Consider the following 15,340-nt stretch of genomic DNA (forward strand, 5'->3'; position numbering starts at 1 on the left):
TGTACAATATCAGAGTTTCTGCATTTCATTTTGAAACTCCTTTCGATATACACGTTATTACCATTCATCTCAAATAGAAGTTGCATGAACATAGAATTGGCCACAAGATGGGAGTATAGGATATTTAATTGCAAAGGTAGATAAATGTTTAATAAGCGTTTAATATATCACACACAAACTACCTTTATGGAAAAATATTTGAAGTTACGTACAATCTAATAATATTAGTATTAATATTTGATATTTTTCCCATTTCTCACAATGTAGGCAGCACGCGCGTGCGTGTTGTGAAACCTGCACCTCAAATGCCACGCCTACTAGTTTGACAGACATCACCCCCGTTCAAAAAAAATCTGTTGTGGAGTTTACGCCATATTTCGTTGCTGCCCCATGGTTTATGCTGCACGGTTTAAATGATCAACGTCTTCAAACGAGGTTGTATTTGAATTGAAACTGCAGTTTGGTGACCGCGGAAAGGAAATTCTGTTTTTGTGTGGTCATACCTACCTGCTCGTGCTTGCCTTGCTCGCATTACAATGGTTGCGTCCTGTATTGACGTTTGCCTGGGTCCATCATCGCTGTGGTGCTGAAAAGAAACGAACCTGTGCGGCCGAAACGAACCTGTGCGGCCGTAGCGAGTGTATGCTGCTGCGAAGGATGAGGAGGTTTCTGTGGATCTGCAGCGGTTGAATTGCACCACCTCGCCCACTTATTGCTGTGTTCTTGATTTTATCCCTCAAAACCTGGACTCTACCGGCGCAGTTTATGAAGGTAACGTTAAGCAACCTGCATAATAATAACGTCATGCCATGGTTAGCTTGCTAGCTTGCATAGCCCAGCTGTTGTAGCAAGTTAGCTAACTAGATGTTAATCTATCCAGAGACAGTATAGCTACACCTCTACGTTAGCTGATGCTAGTCTTAGTGACAGTGACAACTATTTGATGGCCTGGTGGTTGACTTTCTAGCTAACTAACATCAATGTGTTGTTCTTTTTTCTCTGTCATATGCCAGTTGACAGCCATATGGGCTACAGTTAACTAGAATAGAATGAAACAGAACAGAATAGAGTGTGCATTTCTAACCTATGGCATGTTTTGGGAGAGGGAGGGAGTGTAGGACAGGGGAGAAGGTAGAGGCTAAATATATGTCTGGGTCAATAGATGGATAAACCTGTTTCTTGAATCAGTAAACAGAGAGACCCCACTGATTCTGATTACAGGTAGGCTACACACTGGTTTAGCTGGTTGACATAATAAACTCCACTCGGATTTCATACAAGTCCTGTTTGCCTAAAATAATGCATTTATAACACGTATTCATGTTGTATTCATGCTGCTGGATGCAAGACCCAGTGCTCGGTTCCTATCACAAGAAATGTGGAAGCTCTAGTCTAGTGCACTGAATGACTTCATAGAAACACTCCGTTTCTAATCTACCTGCTGCTACAAAGAAAGACTGAGTGAATAGAGCTTCGCCGAAATGGCATTGTCCCTGGAATCTATAGATTCCCCAGTGATGTCATCATGATATTTCCTTCTCTGCCTCCTTTGCTGACCATAGTGGAATATAGAGCTAGAGGAGCAGCCATTTGCTATCACATAATCTCTCTCTCTCTCTCTCTCTCTCTTTCTCTCTTTCTCTCTTTCTCTCTCTCTCTCTCTCTCTTTCTCTCTTCTCTCTCTCTCTCTCTCTCTCTCTCTCTCTCTCTCTCTCTCTCTCTCTCTCTCTCTCTCTCTCTCTCTCTCTGACCAAGAGGTGCAGGGCTATAGTGGAATATCAAGAGAAAGAGTAGAAAGGAGAGGATAATTGTATCCTCCATCTCTCTCTCTGTCTGTCTAAAGCAGCCTCACACTTTTAGAGACTGGGTCAGTTGTTGTCAAGTGCAAGGCTTTTGACAGTGCAGTGAATGAGAGTGATGGAGTACATTGGATTTGTTGGGGGAGAAGGGGGGGGGGGTGTGCTGCAGACAACGGAAAAGTGTGTGGTAAATGACATAAAACACATATGTGCTCATGAAGCTCTAAAACAGGATGAGTCACTAGGGTGTCTACACTGTAGCGTCCCCACCTCCGTGGTTGGGGGTGGTGGGTAAGTAGCTACACTGCTGCTGGGGCTAAATATTAGAATGAATGAGATCGATAGCAACAAACACCTCTGGAGCTTTAAGAACGGGAGAGAGAGGCAGGAAGGAAGGAATTAGGGAGAATGAGAATGGGGTTTTATCAATGGCAAAGTTCTCTAACCTCGAGCTCACAGCAATCGACAACGTAATGGTGTTTGTTAGGTTGTTCATCATTATGCACAATTCTGTGTGGACATAATTGATAGCCTATGTTGCACAGGAGTGCAGGTGATTTTAATTTGCGACCCAAAAGCCTTTTCAGAGTAAATCTCTTGTGTCATGAACAATGTTGTTTAGATTTGTGCCCAGGGTTAAATGGCTTGTTAGCTACTGTTGGCTTTAGCCTCACAAAGCTACGAAGGCTTGCTAGACCACGCACGGAAAAAAACTGAGAATAGTGGAAAGAGAGAAAAAAAGAGCGCAATACGCTCTCTAGTGTCACGCACGAGTGTGTGATCTGTGATGCATGTGTGGCGCTCCACATTTGATCTAATGATGGCAGCCCACCAAATGGCATCCTATTCCCTACATAGTGCACTACTTTTGACCAGAGCAATATGGTGAATAGGGTGCCATTTGGGATACATCTGTGGTGACTGAGGTCTGCAGAGTGGAAGATCTGAGAGGAAGGGGAACTCCCTTTGTGTGTGGAACATAACCTATCTGGGTTGTGTTCAGTAGGCCATATTGTAGCAAAACGTGTTGAAACGAAAATGAGTGTTTGTTATAGAGGTCGACCGATTAATCGGAATGGCAGATTAATTAGGGCCGATTTCAAGTTTTCATAACAATCGGAAATCTGTATTTTTGGACACCAATTTGGCCGATTTATTATTATTTTTTTACACCTTTGTTTATTATTATTTTTTACACCTTTATTTAATCTTTATTTAACTAGGCAAGTCTTATTTTCAATGACAGCCTAGGAACGGTGGGTTAACTGTCTCGTTCAGGGGCAGAACGACAGATTTTCACCTTGTCAGCTCAGGGGATTCAATCTTGCAAACTTATAGTTAACTAGTCCAACACTATAACCACCTGCCTCTCGTTGCACTCCACAAGGAGACTGACTGCCTGTTACGCAAATGCAGTCAGCCAAGTTAAGTTGCTAACTAGCGTTAAACTTATCTTATAAAAAACAATCGATCAATCATAATCACTAGTTAACTACACATGGTTGATGATATTACTAGTTTATCTAGCGTGTCCTGCATTGCATATAATCGATGTGGTGCGTATCGTTGCTCCAATGTGTACCCAACCATGAACATCATTGCCTTTCTTAAAATCAATACACAGAAGTATATATTTTTAAACTTGCATATTTAGCTAAAAGAAATCCAGGTTAGCAGGCAATATTAACCAGGTGAAATTGTGTCACTTCTCTTGCATTCATTGCACGCAGTCAGTGTATATGCAACAGTTTGGGCCGCCTAATTTGCCAGAATTTTACGTAATTATGACATAACATTGAAGGTTGTTCAATGTAACAAGAATATTTAGACTTATGGATGCCACCCGTTAGATAAAATACGGAATGGTTCCGTATTTCACTGAAATAATAAACGTCTTGTTTTCGAAATGATAGTTTACGGATTCGACCATATTAATGACCTAAAACTCATATTTCTGTGTGTTATTATGTTATAACTAAGTCTATGATTTGATAGATCAGTCTGCCTGAGCGGTGGTAGGCAGCAGCAGGCTCATAAGCATTCATTCAAACAGTACTTTCGTGCGTTTTGCCAGCAGCTCTTCGTTGTGCGTCAAGCATTGAGCTGTTTATGACTTCAAGCCTATCAACTCGCGAGATGAGGCTGGTGTAACCGAGGTTAAATGACTAGCTAGTTAGCGGGGTGCGCGCTGCATGGGTAACGCTGCTTCGAGGGTGGCTGTTTTCGTTGTGTTCCTGGTTCGAGCCCAGGGAGGAGCGAGGAGAGGGACGGAAGCTATACTGTTACACTGGCAATACTAAAGTGCCTATAAGAACATCCAATTGTCAAAGTTTAATGAAATACAAATGGTATAGAGAGAAATAGTCCTATAATTCCTATAACAACTACAACCTAAAACATCTTACCTGGGAATATTGAAGACTCATGTTAAAAGGAACCACCAGCTTTCATATGTTCTCATGTTCTGAGCAAGGAACTTAAATGTTAGCTTTCTTACATGGCACATATTGCACTTTTACTTTCTTCTCCAACACTTTGTTTTTGCATTATTTAATCCAAATTGAACATGTTTCATTATTTATTTGAGGCTAAATTGATTTTATTGATGTATTATATTAAGTTAAAATAAGTGTTCATTCAGTATTGTTGTAATTGTCTCTGATTTCTGTTTTATAACCCATAGTGATTACTGTATCAGATAGGTAATGCTGTCCTGTTGAACTTGGTGTGAAAGCACTAAAGACAACGGTAGGCCAATATATCACCTAATGGATCTGTAAAGCAATGTGTATCCTACTTTATTCAGGAGTTAGGTTACTAACTTCGGTCTAGGGCCTAGGAGTTGCATTGGGATTCAAGGTAGGCTAGCTACTCTGCATTTGGCATGGTGTCTGTCTGGTCTCTCCACCCAGCTCCAGCAATTCAGAGCTGTGGCTCTATTACTGAAAGGTCACTCAGCCCCATAGACTCATTCTATGATTTGGACTCTGTTATGGAGGGGGGTGGTGTTGGCAGGCGAGCCAGGTTGGAAGCGGGTTACACTGACACACAGTCTATCTTCTCCCATCCCTCAAGTTCATGGCTATTGGATGGGACCCACCCTCCACTCAAGGCTAGCTGCCATGGCCATTCACTGCCAACTTTGTGTGGTTGTCCTGGATGCTAGAGTGACAGAAAGTGCAGTAAATGAACACAGTGACAGACAGTAAAGGTCAAAGTAGGTATTTATGGATCAGTATGTTAACTAGGATTCTGCTGTGACTGTTCCATGTGTTGACATCTGCACACTGAAGGTGATGTTTTTGGACTGCAACTTTGTTCAAAGGAGGGCCTACGTTGTAAATAACATTAGTCTTTTTCTTTCTTTTTTTTGCACCCTTTTTTCTCCCCAATTTCGTGGTATCCAATTGTTAGTAGTTACAGTCTTGTCTCATCGCTGCAACTCCCGTACGGACTCGGGAGAGGCGAAGGTCGAGAGCCATGCTGTCAGGGCGTTTTATTAAACCAGCTCACAAATCACAGGACACTGGACTACAGCAGTAGCCACAAAACCCCACTCAGACACAGTCCAGGGAAACACAAGCCTTCGTTAAACATGAACTAAAGAAAACGCAACCCAAACTAACTGACAGTCAAACGCAAAAACAATCCTGCACAAAAACCCAAAGGAAATGTCGAGATAAATACCCTCCCCCCAATGAACCAAAATGAAACCAGGTGAAACACAAAACAGACATAACCAAAAGAAAAGGAAAAAGGATCGGTGGCAGCTAGTAGCTAGTAGACCAGCGCCACCCGGGAATAACCTTAGTCCTGAGACTCGTTGGGACATTTGACCTTTTTCTGTTGGTAAGCGATAGTAAACAAAAAAGGGTCATTTCCTGAATAGACTTGACTAGATAATAAGGTATGGTTCAAGCCAGGACAGCTCCACTCCCTAGATATTGTTTAGGCCTAGTTTGACCATTTCATTCAAGCATTCAGAACATGGAAAACATAGACAAAGTGCATGTGAACTGTTAAAAACATTAAATAATGGGAATGCTAAACATGGTAGAATAATAGCTAGTAGGTTTTTGAAGCGTCTGATCCCTGATCCCCCTGCTTTAACCTCTCTCTGACTGTGAGAAGTTGAGACCCGTGACATGGTATTGACCCATGTGGGCGTCTTTGAGAGGGGGCCAGTGTGACGACACCGTACAGCGCCTCAGCGTGTCTTTGTGTGTTGCACTGTGACATTCACAGGAACACCATTGTCACTGACAAAAGCCCTGCTGCTGGTGTGGCCATGGTTTATTTCGGGACCTTTCTGTGTGCAGTCAATGGATGATGTCATGCAGGGGTAAGGTCAAAGGTGACATAGCCTATCCTAGTTGTTTTAAAACTCTTTCTATGTTTCTGCAGTCACTTTTCTCCCTAATATTTGATATGATTGTGAAATATGATTTTAATAATTATCATCCTTCCCCCTGTTATTACAACTTTATAAATCAGAATTAGGCCTAACAGCATCCATCCGTGCGTGCATGCGTGTGTGTGGACTCTGGTAGGGACGTGAAGACTGCTAACCCTCCTGGGGAAGTCCTCTGTAGTGTGTGTAGCTCTCTTCCTCCCAGCGGTAGTGAACTGGGTCATGCCTCACTGAATCACTGAATCCTTTCATCGTACTGCAGCCTGACTGTGAGAGCATAGACCATAAAGGATCAAGGGCCTTGGATCTGCTAGGGATCTCTTTCTAGACAATACTAGAATGAAGTATGACATCCTCAGCATCAGTCACAGATTTAAGGAGTGTGTTGTCTTACTTGACTCAAATATGCTGTTGCCGACTGTTTAAATAAGAAGTGGTATAGTGGAGGACGAGGCTAACCATTCGCCATTGCAGAATTTTTATTTTTTATTTAACTAGGCAAGTCAGTTAAGAACAAATTCCTACCCCAGCCAAACTCTCCCCTAACCCGGATGATGCTGGGCCAATTGTGCAACGCCCTATGGGACTCCCGATCATGGCCGGGTTGTGATACAGCCCGGGATCGAACCAGGGTCTGTAGTGATGCCTCTAGCACTGAGATGCTGTGCCTTAGACCGCTGCACCACTCTGGGGCAATGTAATGTATTTAAATGCAGTATAATAAAAGGTCCCTCACCCTGCTGTTTTCTTTCTATGTGTTGCGGACCCAGTGTGGACAGTAATGACCTCACCCTTCCAGTTGCCAGCTGGCAGTAACTACAATGACCGAGCATCAGAGCTGGCACAAGACAGGCAGCACACAGAGGTGGTCTGTAATGTTCTTCTGCTGGATAACACAGTTCAAGCCTTCAAAGTTAACGTAAGTACTGTGCTATACTACTCCCGGCATCTACACTGACTGTACAGTCCTACATATCACCATAGAGAATGACTGGGTCAGGGCCTGCTCTCTCTTCTCTCAAGACCAGTTGTCTATCAATAGGCTACGCAGTAACCAAGTAGGCCTATAAAGATAAATTAGACTTTGTTTAAAGGGCAATTCTACCGCTTTTCAACCTGTTGTTCATTACCTCCAGCACCATACCAGTGTCTACGTATGTGAGAACGGCACGATTCTATGATCTGTGGTTAATTTTTTTTTTTTAAATGCTTCTCTGTGGACATCTCAGGGTAGGATTAAAACTAAGAAGAATGATGCATTTCAAAACTTGCAATGAGTTTCTAGCCAGAGGGAGGCTATTTTCTTGCTCCCCACAAATCTTATAGTGTTTAAAAATGTCATCGGGTAGAACTTTTTAACTTTATATATTTTTCTACATAATGTAGAAAAGCGCAATTTTCACACAGTGTCTTCGGAAAGTATTCAGACCACTTGACTTTTTCCACATTTTGTTACGTTACAGCCGTATTCTAAAATGGATTAAAACATTTTTTTTCGTAATCAGTCTACACACAATAGCCCATAATGACAAAGAAAAAACAGGTCTTTAGTATTTTTGAATATAAAAAAATAAACTAATACAAAATAATGAAATATCACATTTACATAACTATTCTGACACTTTACTCAGTACTTTGTTGAAGCACCTTTGGCAGCGATTACAGCCTCAATTCTTCTTCGGTATGACGCTACAAGCTCGGCACACCTATATTTGGGGAAGTCATTAAACAGTCATTCTTCTCTGCAGAACTTCTCAAGCTCTGTCAGGTTGGATGGGTAGCGTTTCTGCCCAGGTCTCTCCAGAGATGTTCGATCGGGTTCAAGTCCGGGCTCTGGCTGGGACACTCAAGAACATTCAGATTCTTGTCCCAAAGCCACACCTGCATTGTCTTGGCTGTGTGCTTAGGGTCGTTGTCCTGTTGGAAGGTGAACCTTTGCTTCAGTCTGAGATCCTGAGCGCACTGGAGCAGGTTTTCATCAAGGATCTCTCTGTACCTTGGTGGTTCCAAACTTCTTCCATTTAAGAATGATGGAGGCCACTGTGTTCTTTGGTACCATTTCCCAGATCTGTGCCTTGACACAATCCTGTCTCTGAGCTCTACGGATAATTCCTTTGACCTCATGGCTTGGTTTTTTGCTCTGACATTCACTGTCAAATGTGGGACCTTATATAGACATGTGTGTGCCTTTCCAAATCATGTCCAAACAATTGAATTTACCAAAGGTTGACTCCAATCAAGTTGTAGAAACAGGATGCACCTGAGCTCAATTTCGAGCCTTATAGCAAAGAGTCTGAATACTTATGTAAATACGGTATTTCTGTTCTTTATTTTTAATAAATGTGACTCACCACCTAGATTTTGTCTGATGTAGCAACATTTGAATTTCATTTATTTTTTATTTTTACATTGGATAAAAATAGACAGATCTACAAAATGGTGTATCATACACAGCATTTTTGAGGAACAATGGGAAAGTAATTCTACTTTGAAAGTTTATCCACTTGTAAACTCACTTTTGAGAAAAGGGCCTTTGAATGTTTTGATACCTACTAGAGAGCTCTCCTTTGTCTACACCCATTCAGCATTGTTCACACCCTCTTAAGCCAGGCCCACCCATCTCTTTAAGGATTCACATGACACTAAAAGTGGTAGTATCTTACAACAAGGAAACATTCCAGGTTAACAGAAAGTGTCCAGATATTTTTTTTTAAAATAAATATTAGATGACGCTTACCCAGTTACACTTGTCTAAATTGATGGGTCATGTGAAAGAAATGCTATAACCCGCCAGCCACATCCAGTGGTGGAATAAGTACTACATTGTCATACTTGCATGAAAGTGTAAATCATTTTAAATTCCATATATTACACCAGACGGCACAAATGTATGATAAGAAATAAATAATTTGATGGATCGTCAGGGGCACAATGTATTTAAGTATCAAAAGTAAAAATAAAAGTATTTCATTTCAACTTCCTTATGTTAAGAAAACCAGACGGCACAATTGTATTCTTTTTTGACAGATAGCCAGGGGGGACACTTCAACACACTTTGCAAACAAAGCATTTGTGTGTAGTGAGTCTGCCAGATCAGAGGCAGTGTGATGACCAGGGATGTTCTCTTGATAAGTGTTTGAAATTGACAATTTTCTTGTCAAAATGTAAAGAGTACTTTTGGGTGTCAAGGAAAATGTATGGAGTAAAAAGTACATTATTTTATTCACAAATGTAGTGAAGTAAAAGTTGCAAAAAAATATGAATAGTAAAGTAATGTAAAGTAAACTTCTGAAGTAGTGCTTTAATGTATTTTACCTTAAGGACTTTACAATCACTGTCCAAATGCTTTCACACCAGCACATTAGAATACTTTATATACTGTTACACATGCACTTATCACATAGTATTCCATACATAAGTTAAGGCCATGCAACCTGAGTTGAAACCTGAGTGAGGTACACATGCACAGTACATATATTTAAGTGGTGGGCACTTAATTCAGTCACATGATATTGTTGTGGAATGTCACAAAATCATGTTACGACCACACATACCAACAATATCAGCAACGGATGGCGTGTGTGTTAGGAGAGAGTGAATGTGAATAGAGGCACTGCAGATAGTGCTGATAACTTGTCCGTCCGAACCACGCATCAACAAGGGAATCTATAGTCGGAGAACCTGTTTCTGTCCTGCCCTTGACTTTGGTGCAGGGCATGTGATGTCCATAGCCTCTTCGTCGCAAAACTCCATGATCTTGTCAAAAAGATAGTTTGTCTAGCTTTGTCCAGTCCAGGTGGTGCTTTTACAGGCTATCTATGGGAGGAAGGATGCCAGCGTTGCGCTTCAGCTGAAACCTGGTCCCGACCGTCCGAACGCCCCTTGGCGACAACACCAGGCTCCAGAGCACCGAAGGTGTAAAACAGCAAAGAACAAAAAAAAAATCTGAATACATAAAATAATAACCTCATACAAATAAAAAATAAAATAATAATAATAAATAAATAAATAACTAGTAAATAATAAAAGCTGCTTGATGCGGCTGAAGCACAAGTCAGGGGCAAACTTGGTGTGGCCTGTGATCAGGTAGTGAAGGTCCAGATTGTTGTGGAGCTTGTGCATGGTCCACCAGGCACAATAGAAGAGCACAAACTTGCTCTTGTTTTGGCCGCTGCAGTTTTCACAATTCAGGTCCACATGTTTTCCCAACTCCGTAGCTGGTGAAGAAATGGTGCATGTAGTCGATGACTGCGCTGCTGCCTTTGCTTGCTTGGGCCAGCTCTCGTTTTGATTACTGTACTGACTGGTGTGTTCTACTGATGCTGAAAGACAAATTCCAGATACAAATATTTTAGCATTATTATACAATAGATACGAAATGGCATTCTGAGAACATCACTACACACAGTTCATACAGGTAATGCTTGCTACTGTAGTTAACCAGCCATCTAACGACAGCTGGCTAGCTAACAGCAAGCTTTAACTAGCAATACAAACGGATTGTCATAGCTATAAGTTCAATGTTAGCTATCTGACATTAGGCTATAACTAGGAATGCGAAATGGCATTCTGAGAAAACATCACTAATGTTAAACACACTTCATACACGTACAGCTGAAGTCGTAAGTTTACATATACCTTCGCCAAATACATTTAAACTCAGTTTTTCACAATTTCTGACATTTAATCTTAGTAAAAATTCCCTGTCTTAGATCAGTTCAGATCACCAATTTATTTTAAGAATGTGAAATGTCAGAATAATGATTTATTTTTGCTTTTATTTATTTCATCATATTCCCGGTGGGTTAGAAGTTTACATACACTCAATTAGTATTTGGTAGCATTGCCTTTAAATTGTTTCACTTGGGTGAAAGCCTTCCACAAGCTTCCCACAATAAGTTAGGTGAATTTTGTCCCATTCCTCCTGACAGAGCTGGTGTAACTGAGTCAGGTTTGTAGGCCTCCTTGCTCGCACACGCTTTTTCAGTTCTGCCCACAAATTTTCTATGGGATTGAGGTCAAGGCTTTGTGATGGCCACTCCAATAACCTTGACTTTGTTGTCCTTAAGCAATTTTGCCACAACTTTGGAAGTATGCTTGGGGTCATTGTCCATTTGGAAGACCCATTTGTGACCAAGCTTTAACTTCCTGACTGATGTCTTGAGATGTTGCTTCAATATATCCACATAATTTTTCTACCTCATGATGCCATCTATTTTGTGAAGTGCACCAGTCTCTCCTGCAGCAAAGCACCAACACAACATGATGCTGCCACCCCCGTGCTTTAAGGTTGGGATGGTGTGGTTTTGGAGCAGTAGCTTCTTCCTTGCTGAGCGGCCTTTCAGGTTATGTCGATATAGGACTCGTTTTACTGTGGATATAGATACTTTTGTACCTGTTTCCTCCAGCATCTTCACAAGGTCCTTTGCTGTTGTTCTGGGATTGATTTTTACTTTTCACACCAAAGTACATTCATCTCTAGGAGACAGAATGCATCTCCTTCCTGAGCAGTATTTCTTTTATTTTTTACCAGGCAAGTCAGTTAAGAACAAATTCTTATTTTCAATGACGGCCTAGGAACAGTGGATTAACTGCCTGTTCAGGGGCAGAACAACAGATTTGTCCCTTGTCAGCTCGGGGATTCGAACTTGCAACCTTTCGGTTACTAGTCCAACACTCTAACCACTAGGCTACCCTAGTCGGTATGACGGCTGCGTGGTCCCATGGTGTTTATACTTGCGTACTATTGTTTGTACAGGTGAACGTGGTACCATCAGGTGTTTGTAAATTGCTCCCAGGAAGAACCAGACTTGTGAAGTTCTACCGTTTTCTTTCTGAGGTCTTAGCTGATTCTGTGACTAAACCAACTAGGCTCATAATTTAACAATTGTATTCGTATTTACAGATGACATGCACGTTTGATATTAAGCCACATGAAAGTTCACATATTTGAGAAGGCATTTCTGACAAAAAAAAACTCATTTTGATTAAAAAAAGTAAATCATAATGTTCAAAAGGCTCTCCTGGGAAGTCGTGACTTGCGACATACCCCTAGTTTCCTGAATCGGGTCACAAATGTGCAAACATTTCTAAAAACCTGTGTTCACTCTGTCATTATCGGGTATTGTGTTTAGATTGATGAGGAAAAACATTTAATTTAATCAATTTTAGAATAAGGCTGTAACGTAACAAAATATGGAAAAAGTTAAGGCGTCTGAATACCTTCCGAATGCACCGTATATAGACACTGGTATTGTGCTGGAGATAATGAAAATGTGGCTGAAAAGTGATGGAGTTTCACTTTAAAATACAGATGCATTGTAGTAGTTGGGACCAAAGGAGCCCAGGTCATTTTAGATATCTGTCATTAATAGCAGCATAGCAGAAGACATAGCAGAATGTCTGGCATTCTGGTTTAAAAAGAGACTCCAGGGGTTACTAGCCAATGGAGTAAACACTTACACCAGGACTGAACTGCACACATCACAAAAGCGTGGGGGATATCTGGCCCGTGTGGTGGACTGTGGGGAACGGGGGCAGAGAGGCACAATGTTAATGCATTCCCCTCTGTGAGGTACTCTAATTACAACACACACACACACATAGGACCTCAGTCTAACCCCCCGACCATCTCTGTTGCCCCGATACTCTTTGTTCTGTTCTGGGTCAAATAAGTCTGCTCAGCTGCTGACCACTAATCCCCTGGTCATGAATTAAGATGAGTTCATTTCAGGGACTACAGAGTTGTCATTATGGAGTCCTCTGTCTTTACTAGTGCCATGCGGGGCCGAACCAGGTCAGGGCTTCACTGCCAGTCAGGATTAGGTGAATACAGGCCCTCATGTTTGTGTGCATATGTGTTTGATTTACTTTGTTGGCGTTGATGTGGGTTCTATCCTCTGGGAACCATCCAGTGTGCACAGACACACATCATGTATACACAGGTGAAGTTAGTACTGAATGACAACTGACAGCTCCATTATCATCTCCTCTGGCATTCTACCGCCATGCGGGCGCCACCTCCGATACTTGCACTGCACAGGGAATCTACAAGAAGGCTTCTAGTAGGCATCTATTTAACTTCTAGAGCTGGAGAGTTTCAGTAAAGCCCCTCGTTAGCTGGTAGTTTGGTTCCCAACGTGGCTGCTGTGCATTAGCCTAGTGGCTGGACAGAGTATGACCTGATAGCTGCTGAACGCTATGGTTAGAGCTCATCTCCAGGTTGACACACAGCACTCTGATTTCACCCGTTGGCGCCACATAGACTTGTGTGTGGTGTTTAGGGCTGTTGCGGTTACCGTATAACCGCCACACAGGCAGTCATGAGTCATGACCGTTGTAAAATTCCACGTGACTCGTAATCTCCTCTCATGCACTCTGGAATTGTTGTGGTAGTACCTAACTCGCTAACGGTCACATCAAACACTTAGTACCTAACTCACATCAAACACATCAAAACAGCATGTGCTTTTAAAACTCGCCTCACTGTGATGATCAATTTGAAGCAAGGAGTTCAGCAGCAGGTTGAAACTGAGTGTGAAACATGGTCCTTGTGGATGTTGTTTCAAAGCCTAACAACGAAATGGACAGCACTTTCTAAGGTGATGATTCATTCAAAACATATTAGAGCTTATGAATCAAAATGATAATTGTGCCGTTATACAATATAGCCTTCTGCATATTTCAAGTTTTCATAACAATCGGAAATCTGTATTTTTAGACACCGATTTGGCCACTTAAAAAATAAAAAAAAGTGTGTGTGTGTGTAATTCTTTTTTTTACACCTTTATTTAACTAGGCAAGTCAGTTAAGAACACGTTCTTATTTTCAATGAAGGCCTAGGAATGGTGGGTTAACTGCCTTGTTCAGTGGCAGAATGACAGATTTGTACCTTGTCAACTAGGGGATTTAATCTTGCAACCTTACAGTTAAATAATCCAACGCTCTAACCACCTGCCTCTCATTGCACTCCACGAGGAGTCTACCTGTTACGCGAATGCAGTAAGATGCCAATGTAAGTTGCTAGCTAGCATTAAACTTATCTTATAAAAAACAATGAATTATAATCACTAGTTAACTACACATGGTTGATGATATTACTAGTTTATCTAGCGTGTCCTGCGTTGCATATAATCGGTGTGGTGCCGATCGCGGAAAAAAGACTGTCGTTGCTCCAATGTGTACCTAACCATAAACATCAATGCCTTTCTTAAAATCAATACACAGAAGTATATATTTTAAACCTGCATATTTAGCAAAAATAAATCCAGGTTGGCAGGAAATATTTCTTTATTCTTTTGTGTGAATTTTACCAATTTTTCTCCCCAATTTCGTGGTATCCAATTGTTAGTAGCTACTATCTTGTCTCATTGCTACAACTCCCGTACGGGCTCGGGAGAGACGAAGGTTGAAAGTCATGCGTCCTCCGATACACAACCCAACCAAGCCGCACTGCTTCTTAACACAGCGCGCATCCAACCCGGAAGCCAGCCGCACCACTGAAACATCATGCACCTGGCAACCTTGGTTGGCGCGCACTGCGCCCAGCCCGCCACAGGAGTCGCTGGTGCGCGATGAGACAAGGACATCCCTACCGGCCAACCCCTCCCTAACCCGGACGACGTTTGACCAATTGTGCGTCGCCCCACGGACCTCCCGTTCACGGCCGGTTACGACAGAGCCTGGGCAAGAACCCAGAGTCTCTGGTGGCACAGCTGGCGCTGCAGTACAGCGCCCTTAACCACTGCGCCACCTGGGAGCCCCTAGCAGGCAATATTAACCAGGTGAAATTGTGTCACTTCTCTTGCGTTCATTGCACGCAGAGTCAGGGTATATGCGATAATAATAAACGTTTTGTTTTCGAAATGATAGTTTCCGGATTCGACAATATTAATGTCCAAAGGCTCATATTTCTATGTGTTATTATGTTATAATTGAGTATATGATTTGATATTTGATAGAGCAGTCTGAGTGAGCGATGGTAGGCAGCAGCAGGCTCGTAAGCATCCTATTCAAACAGCACTTTAGTTCGTTTTGCCAGCAGCTTTTCGCTGTGCTTCAAGCATTGCGCTGTAATGACTTCAAGCTTATCAACTCCCGAGATTAGGCTGGTGTAACCGATATGAAATGG

At 41.9% G+C, this 15,340-nt stretch overlaps 1 protein-coding gene across 2 annotated transcripts in view; it reads left to right on the forward strand.

The window, feature by feature from the left end:
- The first annotated feature begins 352 nt into the window (after positions 1–352).
- The window catches only part of LOC124010802 (tyrosine-protein phosphatase non-receptor type 4-like), a 42,853-nt gene continuing 27,865 nt past the window's right edge, over positions 353–15,340 (forward strand). For both annotated transcript variants that reach the window (XM_046323477.1, XM_046323478.1), the window contains exons 1-2: positions 353–771; positions 6,981–7,129. In XM_046323477.1, coding sequence (XP_046179433.1) covers positions 6,992–7,129 — 138 coding nt within the window. In that variant the 5' untranslated portion in view covers positions 353–771; positions 6,981–6,991. The remainder of the gene's footprint in view (positions 772–6,980; positions 7,130–15,340) is intronic.

The sequence above is a fragment of the Oncorhynchus gorbuscha genome, linkage group LG23 (assembly GCF_021184085.1).
Source record: "Oncorhynchus gorbuscha isolate QuinsamMale2020 ecotype Even-year linkage group LG23, OgorEven_v1.0, whole genome shotgun sequence".
Lineage (NCBI taxonomy): Eukaryota > Metazoa > Chordata > Actinopteri > Salmoniformes > Salmonidae > Oncorhynchus > Oncorhynchus gorbuscha.